The sequence below is a fragment of the Abramis brama genome (assembly GCF_963993115.1).
Source record: "Abramis brama genome assembly, chromosome: 2".
Classification (NCBI taxonomy): domain Eukaryota; kingdom Metazoa; phylum Chordata; class Actinopteri; order Cypriniformes; family Leuciscidae; genus Abramis; species Abramis brama.
In genome coordinates this window covers 76,219-90,439 of record NC_139964.1, presented here as the reverse complement: position 1 = coordinate 90,439, position 14,221 = coordinate 76,219, and the positions used below count along the sequence as shown (strand labels likewise).

At 41.9% G+C, this 14,221-nt stretch overlaps 1 protein-coding gene across 1 annotated transcript in view; it reads right to left on the bottom strand.

Annotated features, from left to right (window-relative positions):
- Positions 1–14,221, bottom strand: part of ears2 (glutamyl-tRNA synthetase 2, mitochondrial) — a 31,976-nt gene that overhangs the window by 6,030 nt on the left and 11,725 nt on the right. Inside the window, exons 3-4 of the mRNA XM_084097494.1 lie at positions 10,781–10,970; positions 195–667 (exon numbers count right to left, since the gene is read on the bottom strand). Coding sequence (XP_083953620.1) covers positions 195–667; positions 10,781–10,970 — 663 coding nt within the window. The remainder of the gene's footprint in view (positions 1–194; positions 668–10,780; positions 10,971–14,221) is intronic.

Below are 14,221 nucleotides of genomic sequence, written 5' to 3'. Positions count from 1 at the left end.
TGTGTGTGTGTCACTCACTGCTGAAGCCTGAGCCGGCGTGTGTGTGTGTGTGTGTGTGTGTGTGTCACTCACTGCTGAAGCCTGAGCCGGCGTGTGTGACGAGGTCCAGCAGGCTGTGTGTGTGTGTGTGTGACTCACTGCTGAAGCCTGAGCCGGCGTGTGTGTGTGTGTGTGTGTGTGTGTGTGTCACTCACTGCTGAAGCCTGAGCCGGCGTGTGTGACGAGGTCCAGCAGGCTCTCGGGCAGCATGCCCTGTTCTCGGAGGCTCTGGATGAGAGTGTGTCCGTGGCGTTTGGAGAGTTTGCTGCCGTCGGGGTTGAGCATCAGCGGGAGGTGAGCGTACGCCGGCGGACTCCAGGCTAGCGCGCGGAACAGCTGCAGGTGTTTAGCGCTGGAGATCAGCCACTCGGAGCCGCGCAGCACGTGACTGATGCGCATGTGGTGGTCGTCCACCACGCTGGCCAGGTGGTACGTGGGAAACCCGTCGGCCTTCAGGATCACCGGGTCTCCCTCCACCGACGCCACCTCATGACGGGTCCAGCCGAACACCAGGTCCTGGAACGGGTCCGCGCCAGAGGCCAGCCGGAAGCGGACCACAGGGGGAACACCAGACGCTAGCTTCTGCTGGACCTGCTCCTGACTCAGGTGTCGACAGCGGTTATCATACCTGAGAGAGAGAGAGAGAGAGAGAGAGAGAGAGAGAGACACACGTTACACGCACTCACGAGCGCCAGCTTCTCCTGTCTGAGAAGGAGATTCTGCAGGCTGCCTTGAGACTTTGCGTAACCAATCTTGTGAAGCCATTATGGACACAGGCAGCTCATACTCATTAATCCAGGAGTCAATGTGGAGGAGATGGAAGGATGAAACAGAGTCTTGCCAGTCCTGTCGGGGACAGACATTTACCCTTCCCAACAGCCATATCCAGAGGGCATTAGGCAAAGTTACTTGGGAGTGTACCCTGCAAGGATGCACAGACCAATTGCAACTATTCATCATGAGAGATGAGGACCAAGCTTTTCCACTCGTCTTAGGCCTCGAGTTCCTTGTGACATGCAGAGTCAAGTTGGATTTTGACACCTCCACACTTTCATTGCCTGGACAAAAGGAAACATTACATCTGTTCTCTTGTTATGACCGACCACACTTTGTTAACATACACTGTGCACTGCCAATAGTGCAAGTATCCAGGTATGCATTTCTGTGTGGATTATCGAGCACTGAATGCCAAAACCCCGCTGGATGGATTTCCCATGCCTCAGAAACAAGATCTCTTGGAGTCTGTCAACGGAGCAATATTATTCAGTACCCTAGACCTCAAAACTGGATACTGGCAAGTGGTGATGGACAAAAGCAGCATCCAAAAAACTGCTTTTGTTACAAAGTACAACCAGTATGAGTTTCTTCACCTACCATTTGGGTTGACAAATGCTGGAGCAATGTTCCAAAGGCTGATGAACAAAGTTCTACAAGATCTTATTGGCAAATGTTTTTTTGTGTACATATAAACGACGTTGTCATATATTCCAGAGACCTTCAGCAACACTTCCAAGATATGAAGAAGGTGTTTGCTGGGCTGGAATCAGCTGAATCATTGGTAAGGAGATCACTGACTTTTCTGGGACACGTCATTTCAGCGGAAGGCATCAAAACATTCCAAGGTGGACGCTGTCAAGAATTCCCCTACGTGATTTTGAGTGATTCCTAGGTCTTGCTGGGTGGTTTCAATTTAATTTCAATTTATTTATTTAAATGGGACAGTGCATATTCATGAACGTACAATCAAAGTTGAACGTAAATACGCCGGATTTAGCACAATGCTAATTTCCATCCGTAGTCCCAAACATAAACAAATACAAACCAAAAAACAAACAGACAATATACATATCAACAAATATACATATATAGCTAAAAAAACATTAAAAGTTCCTATACCTTATTGTACTTATTGTAATATTAATTTAAAGTGCATAAATGCCTGTACATAGACATCCCAAAGTGCTTATTATAAATATATAAATAAAACTACCTATCAAATTTTACCTGCATACTTAATGATTACATTTTTGATTATTATTCAGCCATCTTTTAAGATTTTTCTTAAATGAAACAAAAGTGGGGCTCTCTCTAATTACCGTTGGTATACTATTCCAATTTGTGCAGCCTTTAATAGAGAGGACATTTTGTGCAAACGAAGATTTTCTAAATAGTACTTCACAATCCCCCCGGGTAAATGATCTAGTCCTCATCTCGCTATTTCTCTTTTTGATAAAATTGCCCAGGGGTGGTGGGGCGATTCCATTCATAGATTTATAAATAAGACAGCTATTTTTAAAAATTTTAAGATTTTCAAAATTTAGTAGTTGATACTTCTCAAGAATTGGACAAAGGTGAAATGACTGTGGTTTCCTGTCAAATACCTTGACTGCTTTTTTATATAGTTGAACAATGGGTTTTAATGCAATAACTCCAGCAAAAGACCAAACTGTGAAGCAGTATTCAATGTGGGAAAAAATCATACAATGGAGATATGATTTAGCAGCCTCGGTTGTAATGTAGGATCTGATTTGTTTGTAATTTTGTAGATTAAATTTTATAGTATTGGATACCTTTTGTATGTGTTTTTTGAAAGTGAGGTTTGAATCTAGTCTAACCCCAAGGTACTTGAACTGGGCTATCAACTCCAATTCCTCCCCTCCCAAAAACACAGAAGATCTACTTCTTGTTGGTAGTTGTTCAATAAGTGTATTACAGTCAGTTTTTAAAATATTTGGCTTCACAGGTTTTTTTTTTGTAAACATCATCACAACGGTCTTTTTAGTATTAAGAGTGAGACAAATTTGATTTAGCCAGTACCATCGCTTTATTCCGCACATTATTTTGGAACGTGCTGCTCCACTTCATGCACTTAAGAGGAAGGGTGTACCATGGAACTGGACTGGGTGCCAACATTCTTTAGAAGATTTGGAGGATGCCCTGCAAAAGGCCCCAATTCTTATTCCTCCAGACTCAAGTAAATCATTCAAAGTGCAGACTGATTCGAGCGACTTTGGACTTGGGGCTGTACTGACTCAGGAGTTGTAAAAGGGAGAATATGTCATCGCCTCTCCATCCCGGCTGCTTCAAGGAGCCGAAAAATCATATGCTGTTTAAGCCAAGCAAAAGATGTGAATGGAGACTTACCGATCAACTGGGAAGAACTTGGTCGACACCAAGTGACCAATCTTTGCAGCCTTTGTGGGATGAAGCAAAGCTTAACTTTTATAAACAAACATTTTTTTTTCGCCTATCGTGCGTCTACTCCACACCCGTACCACTAAAAAGACGGATTATATCCAAGACTTAAGCCATACATTAGTATTAATATTGATAGCATCACTGGTAGCGTCGTTGCTAACTTAACTTACTGTCCATCTGTTAAAATGGCGAATATATCAGATGTAAGTAGTCTACCTTTTGGTGCAGGTGAGGATACATTTGAGCTACACGCGTTGCAGTCTGAGCTGGAAGCTGTTGAAAAACAGATCCACGACCTTTTAGTGAGAAAAGCCAAGCTGATAGACCGGCGGTTAGCTCTTGAAACATCACGAGCCGATGAACACAAATCAACACAAACTCCGACCTCGTCTACTCCGTGCGTTACTCAGCATCGGTCACGAGCGTCGAGGCCGCGATCAGCTATGGTCTCGTTTACGCCGGCTCCAACATGCCACCACGAAGCCTGGATGGTTCCGCAGCGGAAGACGCGAGTCAGGTCTAGACCAAGAAAACTCTCTCCGACCCTCCCGGTTTTCGAGATATCCACACAAAACCGCTTCTCCCCTCTTCGCGAAACAGAACGCGATGCTGTGATCATCGGTGATTCCATCGTTCGGCACGTACAAGCTACGTTAAATAAAAGTAAGGTGCATAGTCACTGCTTTCCTGGTGCTCGTGTTTCTGAAATCGCTGCTCACGTTCCCGAGATTCTGAACGAGCGCGTCGGAACTGTGGTCCTGCACACGGGAGGGGCCGACATCAGGCTGCGACAGACAGAGGTTCTGAAGAAAGACTTCAGGAATCTGATCGATACGGTACGCAGCACATCGCCTGATATAACGATCATTGTGTCAGGACCGCTTCCCACGTACCGACTAGGTCATGAAAAGTTTAGTAGATTATTCGCGCTAAATGAATGGTTAATATCATGGTGCAATGAGCAGAAACTGCTCTTTGTAAATAATTGGAATCTGTTTTGGGAGCGTCCTAGGCTTTATCGTGCTGATGGCTTACACCCAAGCAGATTCGGATCGGATCTTCTGTCAGATAACATCTCCAAAATGTTAAATACCTTTTGACTAGTAACCAAAAGTTCAAATCATAGTCTCTGCTGCACCAAATTAACTGATATAAATAGTGTAGAATATTGCATAGAAACTGTGTCTATTCCTCGTTTAGTGAGATCAAATAATAAATCTACTGCAGGATCTAGAAAAAATCTAATTGTTATTAAACCAGAAAATGTTGCTATTAGTAACCAAAAACAATTTCTAAAGCTAGGTCTTCTAAACATTAGATCACTCACACCTAAGGCAGTTATTGTAAATGAAATAGTCACGGATAATAGCTTCGATGTACTTTGCCTTACTGAAACTTGGCTTAAACCTAATGATTATTTCGGTCTAAATGAGTCTACTCCAGCAGGATACTCCTATAAGCACGAGCCCCGTCTGATTGGTCGTGGCGGCGGTGTTGCAGCGGTCTATAGAGATATTCTCAATGTTACTCAGAAAACGGGTTATAAGTTTATTTCGTTTGAAATACTTGTACTAAATGTTACGCTCTTAGATGTTAGAAAAAAATCCATATTATCTCTAGCCTTGGCTACTGTATATAGACCGCCTGGGCCTTACGCTAATTTCCTAAAAGAGTTTGCAGATTTTCTCTCAGATCTATTGGTCAATGTAGATAAAGCATTAATTGTTGGAGATTTTAACATACACGTAGATAATCCAAATGATGCGTTAGGGGCTGCGTTTATAGATTTATTAAATTCCTTTGGGGTCAAGCAAAACGTCACCGGACCAACTCATCGTCTTAATCACACACTCGATTTAATTATATCATATGGAACCGATCCAACCGATATAGATATCATTCCACAAAGTGATGATGTCACTGACCATTACTTGGTAACTTGCATATTACGTACTGCTGTAATATGTCATGCGGCGCCGCGTTTTCGACCAGGCAGAACAATCCTTCCATCCACCATAGATAATTTCTCGAGTTGCTTGTCTGATCTGTCTCAGCTGCTGCCTGAACCCAAACAAACAGATGAACTAGAAGAACTAACTAGCACTATGAGCACCATTCTCTCTAGAACATTGGATGTTGTTGCACCCGTTAGATTAAAAAAGGTTACAGAGAAAATTAAAGCACCATGGTACAATAATACTACGCATGTTCTAAAGAGAGAAACCCGTAATTTAGAGCGTAAATGGAAACAAACTAATTTAGAGGTCTTTAGAATCGCGTGGAAAGACAGTATGTCACGTTATAAAAAGGCCCTAAAAGCGGCCAGGGCTGAGCATCTCCGCAAACTAATAGAAAACAACCAAAACAATCCTAGGTTTTTATTTAACACCGTGGCTAGACTAACAAATAAACAGACGTCACCCGAACAAAATATCCCGTTACAGTTTAGTAGTAATGATTTCATGAACTTCTTCACTGAGAAAATAGAAAACATCAGAACCACAATTGTAAATGTTCAATCCTCAATCGCGCCTTATAATTCAGCCTCAATTTCCCCCCCGCAAGAACAATTACAGTGCTTTACAACTATAGAACAAAAAGAGTTAAATAAACTTATCACTTCATCTAAAACAACAACATGTTTATTAGATCCTATACCAACTAAACTACTGAAGGAAGTGTTACCTGTAGTGGAAGGTGGTCTCCTCAATATTATTAACTCGTCTTTATCTTTAGGTCATGTTCCAAGAACATTTAAACTGGCAGTTATAAAACCTCTCATTAAGAAACCACAATTAGATCATAATAATCTAGCAAATTATAGACCCATTTCAAATCTACCTTTTATGTCTAAAATACTAGAAAAAGTTGTGTCCGCTCAACTGGGCTCTTTCTTGCAAGAAAATGATATCTATGAAAAGTTTCAGTCTGGATTCAGGCCGCATCATAGCACTGAAACTGCGCTCGTTAAAATCACAAATGATTTACTCTTAGCTTCTGACCAAGGCTGTATCTCAATACTAGTTTTACTTGATCTAAGTGCTGCGTTCGATACTATAGATCATACAATACTCTTAGATCGACTTCAAAATTATACTGGTGTTCAAGGACAAGCATTAAGCTGGTTTAGATCATACTTATCTGACCGCTACCATTTTGTCTATTTAAATGGAGAAAAATCGATCATAACTCCAGTAAACTATGGAGTGCCGCAGGGATCTGTGTTAGGCCCTCTGTTATTCTCAATATATATGATGCCACTTGGAAATATTATAAGGAAACATGGAATTAGTTTCCATTGTTATGCTGATGACACTCAAATATATATTTCATCACGGCCGGATGAAAACGCTAATTTATCCAAATTGACAGAGTGTAAAAGATTGGATGATGCGTAATTTTCTTTTATTAAATCCAGACAAGACAGAGGTAATACTTATCGGTTCAAAAAACCGCCCACAGAACCTCTCACAATACAACTTTGACATTGTAGGATGTCCTGTTACTTTATCCTCTACAGTAAAAGACCTGGGTGTTATACTCGATTGTAACCTGTCTTTTGAAAATCATATTTCGTATGTTACAAAAACTGCCTTTTTCCACCTTAGAAACATTGCTAAGCTACGTAATATGCTATCAGTTTCTGATGCAGAAAAGTTAGTTCATGCATTCATGACCTCGAGACTAGATTACTGTAATGCTTTATTAGCCGGTTGTCCTGCATCCTCAATAAACAAGCTACAGTTAGTCCAAAATGCAGCCGCTAGAGTTCTTACTAGATCAAGAAAATATGATCATATAACACCGATTTTATCATCACTACATTGGCTACCTATAAAGTTCCGTATTAATTATAAGGTATTGCTACTGACTTATAAAGCCCTAAACGGCTTAGCTCCAGTCTATTTAACGGATCTTCTATCACCCTATAATCCATCGCGCTCTTTAAGATCAATAAATTCGAGGCTTTTGGTCATACCTAGGATATCCAGATCAACCAAAGGAGGGAGAGCATTTTCACATTTGGCTCCAAAACTCTGGAATAGCCTTCCTGATACTGTTCGTTACTCGGACTCACTCTCCCAGTTTAAAACTAGATTAAAGACGCATCTTTTCAGCCAGGCATTCATATAATATTGTTAATCTCACAGTTTCAAACTACAATCCGGCCTCTAGTTCATAAATGCCAGAGGAGAACTGGCCCCCGACTGAGCCTGGGTTCTCCCAAGGTTTTTTTTTTCTCCATTAGGTCACCTGATGGAGTCTTAGGACACCATTAGGTCACTTGATGGAGTTTTTCGGTTCCTTGCCACTGTTGCCTTTGGCTTGCTCAGTTGGGGATATTTGGGGATATTTACTTTTATTCTATCAATCAATAAATTCCACTAGAAACAAACTTTGTTGTATTATTTTATTTTAATACTGTGAAGCTGCTTTGATACAATCTGTATTGTAAAAAGCGCTATACAAAAATATATATACTTGATTTGATTTAACTCTATCAGCCCCCAACGTATTCACTATGTTGTACAAAACAGCTTTCTGCTCAGATATGTCCCTGAAAATCAAAAGGGTCATACTTTGCAAGTAGTCATCCCAAAGGATCTCCGGCAGAAATTTCTCCAGTTTACACATGACAATCCTTTAAGTGGGCATCTTGGGCGCATGAAAACATTGCGTAGACTACTCAACATTGTGTGCTGGCCAGAAATCCAGCGAGATGTATGGACCACTGCAAACAGTGCCAAGTCTGTCAGCAATACAAGCCACGTATGGATATATGGTGGGCATTGATCTTATAGGACCGTTTCCGAGGAGCATGAAGCTGAATGAGTATTTACTGGTTACTGTGGATTACTGTAGTAAGTGGGTCGAGGTGTTCCCTTTGCGGTCAGCAAAGACTAGGGATGGCGAAAACTAAAAAATTTCTTGACCGACCACCGAGACCCATTAGCCGGTTGAAACCAGTTAACCGATTAGTTTAAAATATGCTACGCTATTTGAAATAACAGCCATTTCGAGCCGCGCCTGCAATTTCGCAACTCTGTCGCATCTCTCTGCCGCTCTGCCTCCCGCTCACACACACACTGCCCCGGCGTCGCCCTTCCACTCGAGTCACCTTTTTAAATCCCCTACAGCGCGAAACATGAGTCCCGCAAACGCGGCGCCGAGGAGCTTGTATGTAATCGGAGGACAAATGGCTCCTTAGTTTCGAAATGGTTTGGGTACAAGGTGATCGCGTTGAAAATAAAGGCGTTTGTCTAGCGTAGAAGCTCATTTGAAACATTGCCGCGGCTCATTTAAGAAAATGACAGCTCCGAAAAGACACCGCTTTAGTTTGAGGTAACGTTACGTTAGTGCTAACAATAATAAAGAAAGATGATGATCATCAGGTGTCGCGTTTTCAGGTGATACATCATAGATGATGTGCTACTACTGTATTTAAGCACTGTATCACACAAGTTGCAACTTACATCTGTGTCATTCTTTTTGGTGAAATGGTCCCACACACTACTTTTCTTTGCACGCTTCATCCTGTCGTCTGCCCTGGCTCTAACCTCGAGTGTTTTAGCCTGTAGCCTTTACTTTTCGCAAACCTTGTGAGCGCACGAACCCAAACGCTGTGACCTCACGCCAAATGTTTTTATTAAGTACAAACAGGCGAGTTATGAAAAATAGAGTTTGAGGGATTTGTTCACTTCACACAAAAAGATCTTGGAATGAGATGGCTAACTGTAGTAGTAGCATTTAGTCCACTGTCTATAATAGCCTAATTTAGAGATCACTTTTTTTTTCCTTTTTTTTTTACCGACTACCGACAACTTTGATCGGTTAATGTTGATACGGTCAACCATCGGTCAAACGGTCATCGGTTAACATCCCTAACAAAGACACAGTTGATAACTAACATCTTTATAAAAGAGATCTTTACCCGATGGGGGGGGGTACCTAATTTTTTGGTATCAGACCGAGGACCACAATTTACCTCACAACTTCTGAACGCAGACAATGGGGTGCCAATTAGAAACTCACCACTGCATACCACCCGCAGACTAACCTGACAGAAAGGGTAAATAGAACTCTTAAAATCATTATTACATCCTATGTCAAGGACAATCACTGGAATTGGGACCAATGGATCCACGAGTTCTGGTTTGCAATCAATTCATCTTGGCAGGAGAGTACAAAATATACCCCAGCGGAAATCGCTCTATCACCTCTTGAACTATTCCAATATCGTTCGCCCTGATCCTGACCAATCTGCATATGAAGTTATTGAACGTCAGCAATCACTTCTGGGAAGAGTAAGGAAGAATGTCACGAGAGCCCAAAGCAGACAGCAGAGATACTACAACCTTAAGAGGAGGCCTTCCAGGAAGGGGAACTCGTCTGGGTTCGTGCTCACCCGATGTCTCGTGCATTTATGGCCAAACTAGCTCCTAAGTGGCATGGGCCTGCCAAAGTTTTAAAAGAGTTGAATAACGTAAACTACAGAGTTGAGGTGTCGAGCAAACCCAAGCAAGTTGAGACATACCATGTAGAAAATCTGAAAAGGTTCTACGGCCAGGTCAGGCCTTCTTCTGAAAGGGGGGTTTGTAAGTTTGTAAACTGTAAACTGTAACTGTTCCCTATCTTCTATGGTAAATTTAAGTTGTAATTTTACTCCTGGCCATTAGAGGGCGCTAGGGAGGTACCATTATTAGGTAGAGTTCTCTAGGCCAGAGACTAAAAGGAAGAAGAAGTGTGAGTAAGGGATACATGTTAGCTGGGAGTGTTTGCTATTCCCATGCTTTCATTTGGAAAACCTTTTGTTGAGTAACATATGTGTTCTACATCTCAATGTGAGTTGATTTATTTGTTTGTTTATTGTTATCAGAGGTTTAAAGTGGGAAATGTATCTTGCTTGTTTGTTGTTTGCTTTGTCCAGAGGGTTTTTGTATCTACTTGATTTTGAGGACATCTTAACTGGTTCAAGTATGACAATTGTTATTCTCTTCAATTGTGGATTATATCTGAACTCCTTTACGAACTGCCGCTGTTCATTGGATTAACCTTTGTTGGATGAACTTGGATTACATTCTTCATACATCCTAACATCTACAATGGTGTGATGAACCAAGGACATTTGTGGTAACTCTGAACTTTAATATTGGGTGGATATACTGGATGGAACTGGATGGGTTTTGCTTCCAAATGTGGAAAGATTGTTAACTCTGCTTCATGTAATTTTGTAAAGACATTTGTAAGGTTCTTAAATTAAGTACTCTTCTGACAAGGGTGGTGATTACGTGCTACGTGTGTTTACCGCAGTACGTGTGTGAGTTTACCATGGTGTGTGTGTGTGTTTACCGTGATGCGTGTGTGTGTTTACCACAGTACGTGTGTTGTACGTGTTTGTTTATGGCGGTACGTGTGTGAGTTTACCGTGGTGTTTGTGTGTGTTTACCGTGGTTTGTGTGTGTTTACACTGCAGGTATGTGTGTTGTAAGTGCGTGTTTACAGCGGAGCATGTGTGAGTTTACCATGGTGTGTGTGTGTTTACCGCGGTGTGTGTCCACTGCGCTGCGCCTCCCTCTTCAGCAGCTCCAGCCTCTGATTGGTGCAGAAGCAGTAGTAGGCGTGGCCTGTGTGCAGCAGTGATGATGCGGCCTGTGAGTAGAGATGGAGCCGCTCCGACTGAACATACGGCCCATAATGCCCTCCTCTGCGACTGCTCTCATCTGGGGGGATTCCTACACACACACACACCGCCTTAGACTTACATGCGTCTTGCTGGAGGGCAGTCTGCAGTGAAGAGTATAGTGAGTCAAGTCACCTTCATTTATATAGCGCTTTTAACAATATAGATAGTGTCAAAGCAGCTTTACAGTGATAATAGGAAATTGAAGTAACAGAGATTGTATTGGCTTTACAGCAGCTCTAGAATAAAGTTATTGTCCAGCTAAAGTTAGTTTAATTGATTCATTTCCGTTGCAAAGATCATTAGTTATTAATTTAGGGGCCGCTTATACAACACCGTTCTCACAGAAAACCCCTTAATGCGCTCTGGCCACTCATTCGCACAACACTACTGCTTGGTACTCGAGAACGCAAACCTTGAAATAGGTTCCAAGGTGCAAGCGTTGAAGTGCAGTGAAGAGTATAGTGAGCATAGTGAGTGCAGTGAAGAGTATAGGGAGTATAGTGAGTGCAGTGAAGAGTATAGTGAGCATAGTGAGTGCAGTGAAGAGTATAGTGAGCATAGTGAGTGCAGTGAAGAGTATAGTGAGTGCAGTGAAGAGTGTAGTGAGTATAGTGAGTGCAGTGGATAGTGCAGTGAAGAGTATAGTGAGTGCATATAAGAGTATAGTGAGTGCAGAGAAGAGCATAGTGTGTATAGTGAGTATAGTGTGTGCAGTGAAGAGTATAGTGAGTGCAGTGAAGAGTATAGAGTATAGTGAGTGCAGTGAAGAGTATAGTGAGTGCAGTGAAGAGTATAGAGTATAGTGAGTGCAGTGAAGAGTATAGTGAGTGCAGTGAAGAGTATAGTGAGTGCAGTGAAGAGTATAGTGAGTGCAGTGAAGAGTATAGTGAGTGCAGTGAAGAGTATAGGGAGTATAGTGAGTGCAGTAAAGAGTATATAGTGAGTATAGTGAGTGCAGTGAAGAGTATAGTGAGTGCAGTGAAGAGTATAGTGAGTGCAGTGAGTGCAGTGAAGAGTATAGTGAGTGCAGTGAAGAGTATAGGGAGTATAGTGAGTGCAGTAAAGAGTATAGTGAGTATAGTGAGTGCAGTGAAGAGTATAGTGAGTGCAGTGCAGTGAAGAGTATAGAGTATAGTGAGTGCAGTGAAGAGTATAGTGAGTGCAGTGAAGAGTATAGTGAGTGCAGTGAAGAGTATAGTGTATAGTGAGTGCAGTGAAGAGTATAGTGAGTGCAGTGAAGAGTATAGTGAGTGCAGTGAAGAGTATAGTGAGTATAGTGTGTGCAGTGAAGAGTATAGTGAGTGCAGTGAAGAGTATAGTGAGTGCAGTGAAGAGTATAAGGAGTATAGTGAGTGCAGTGAAGGGTATAGTGAGTGCAGTGAAGAGTATAGGGAGTATAGTGAGTGCATTAAAGAGTATAGTGAGTATAGTGAGTGCAGTGAAGAGTATAGGGAGTATAGTGAGTGCATTAAAGAGTATAGTGAGTATAGTGAGTGCAGTGAAGAGTATAGTGAGTGCAGTGAAGAGTATAGTGAGTGCAGTGAGTGCAGTGAAGAGTATAGTGAGTGCAGTGAAGAGTATAGGGAGTATAGTGTGTGCAGTGAAGAGTATAGTGAGTGCAGTGCAGTGAAGAGTATAGAGTATAGTGAGTGCAGTGAAGAGTATAGTGAGTGCAATGCAGTGAAGAGTATAGAGTATAGTGAGTGCAGTGAAGAGTATAGGGAGTATAGTGAGTGCAGTAAAGAGTATAGTGAGTGCAGTGAAGAGTATAGGGAGTGCAGTAAAGAGTATAGTGAGTATAGTGAGTGCAGTGAAGAGTATAGTGAGTGCAGTGCAGTGAAGAGTATAGAGTATAGTGAGTGCAGTGAAGAGTATAGTGTATAGTGAGTGCAGTGAAGAGTATAGTGAGTGCAGTGAAGAGTATAGGGAGTATAGTGAGTGCAGTAAAGAGTATAGTGAGTGCAGTGAAGAGTATAGTGAGTGCAGTGCAGTGAAGAGTATAGAGTATAGTGAGTGCAGTGAAGAGTATAGTGTATAGTGAGTGCAGTGAAGAGTATAGTGAGTGCAGTGAAGAGTATAGGGAGTATAGTGAGTGCAGTAAAGAGTATAGGGAGTATAGTGAGTGCAGTGAAGAGTATAGGGAGTATAGTGAGTGCAGTGAAGAGTATAGGGAGTATAGTGAGTGCAGTAAAGAGTATAGTGAGTATAGTGAGTGCAGTGAAGAGTATAGTGAGTGCAGTGAAGAGTATAGTGAGTGCAGTGAAGAGTATAGTGAGTGCAGTGAAGAGTATAGTGAGTGCAGTGAAGAGTATAAGGAGTATAGTGAGTGCAGTGAAGGGTATAGTGAGTGCAGTGAAGAGTATATTGAGTGCAGTGAAGAGTATAGTGAGTGCAGTGTAGAGTATAGTGAGTGCAGTGAAGAGTATAAGGAGTATACTGAGTGCAGTGAAGGGTATAGTGAGTGCAGTGAAGGGTATAGTGAGTGCAGTGAAGAGTATAGGGAGTATAGTGAGTGCATTAAAGAGTATAGTGAGTATAGTGAGTATAGTGAGTGCAGTGAAGAGTATAGGGAGTATAGTGAGTGCATTAAAGAGTATAGTGAGTATAGTGAGTATAGTGAGTGCAGTAAAGAGTATAGTGAGTATAGTGAGTGCAGTGAAGAGTATAGTGAGTGCAGTGCAGTGAAGAGTATAGAGTATAGTGAGTGCAGTGAAGAGTATAGTGAGTGCAGTGAAGAGTATAGTGAGTGAAGAGTATAGTGAGTGCAGTGAAGAGTATAGTGAGTGCAGTGAAGAGTATAGTGAAGAGTATAGTGAGTGCAGTGAAGAGTATAGTGAGTGCAATGAAGAGTATAGTGAGTGCAGTGAAGAGTATAGTGAGTATAGTGTGTGCAGTGAAGAGTATAGTGAGTGCAGTGAAGAGTATAGTGAGTGCAGTGAAGAGTATAAGGAGTATAGTGAGTGCAGTGAAGGGTATAGTGAGTGCAGTGAAGAGTATAGGGAGTATAGTGAGTGCATTAAAGAGTATAGTGAGTATAGTGAGTGCAGTGAAGAGTATAGTGAGTGCAGTGAAGAGTATAGTGAGTGCAGTGAGTGCAGTGAAGAGTATAGTGAGTGCAGTGAAGAGTATAGGGAGTATAGTGTGTGCAGTGAAGAGTATAGTGAGTGCAGTGCAGTGAAGAGTATAGAGTATAGTGAGTGCAGTGAAGAGTATAGTGAGTGCAGTGCAGTGAAGAGTATAGAGTATAGTGAGTGCAGTGAAGAGTATAGGGAGTATAGTGAGTGCAGTAAAGAGTATAGT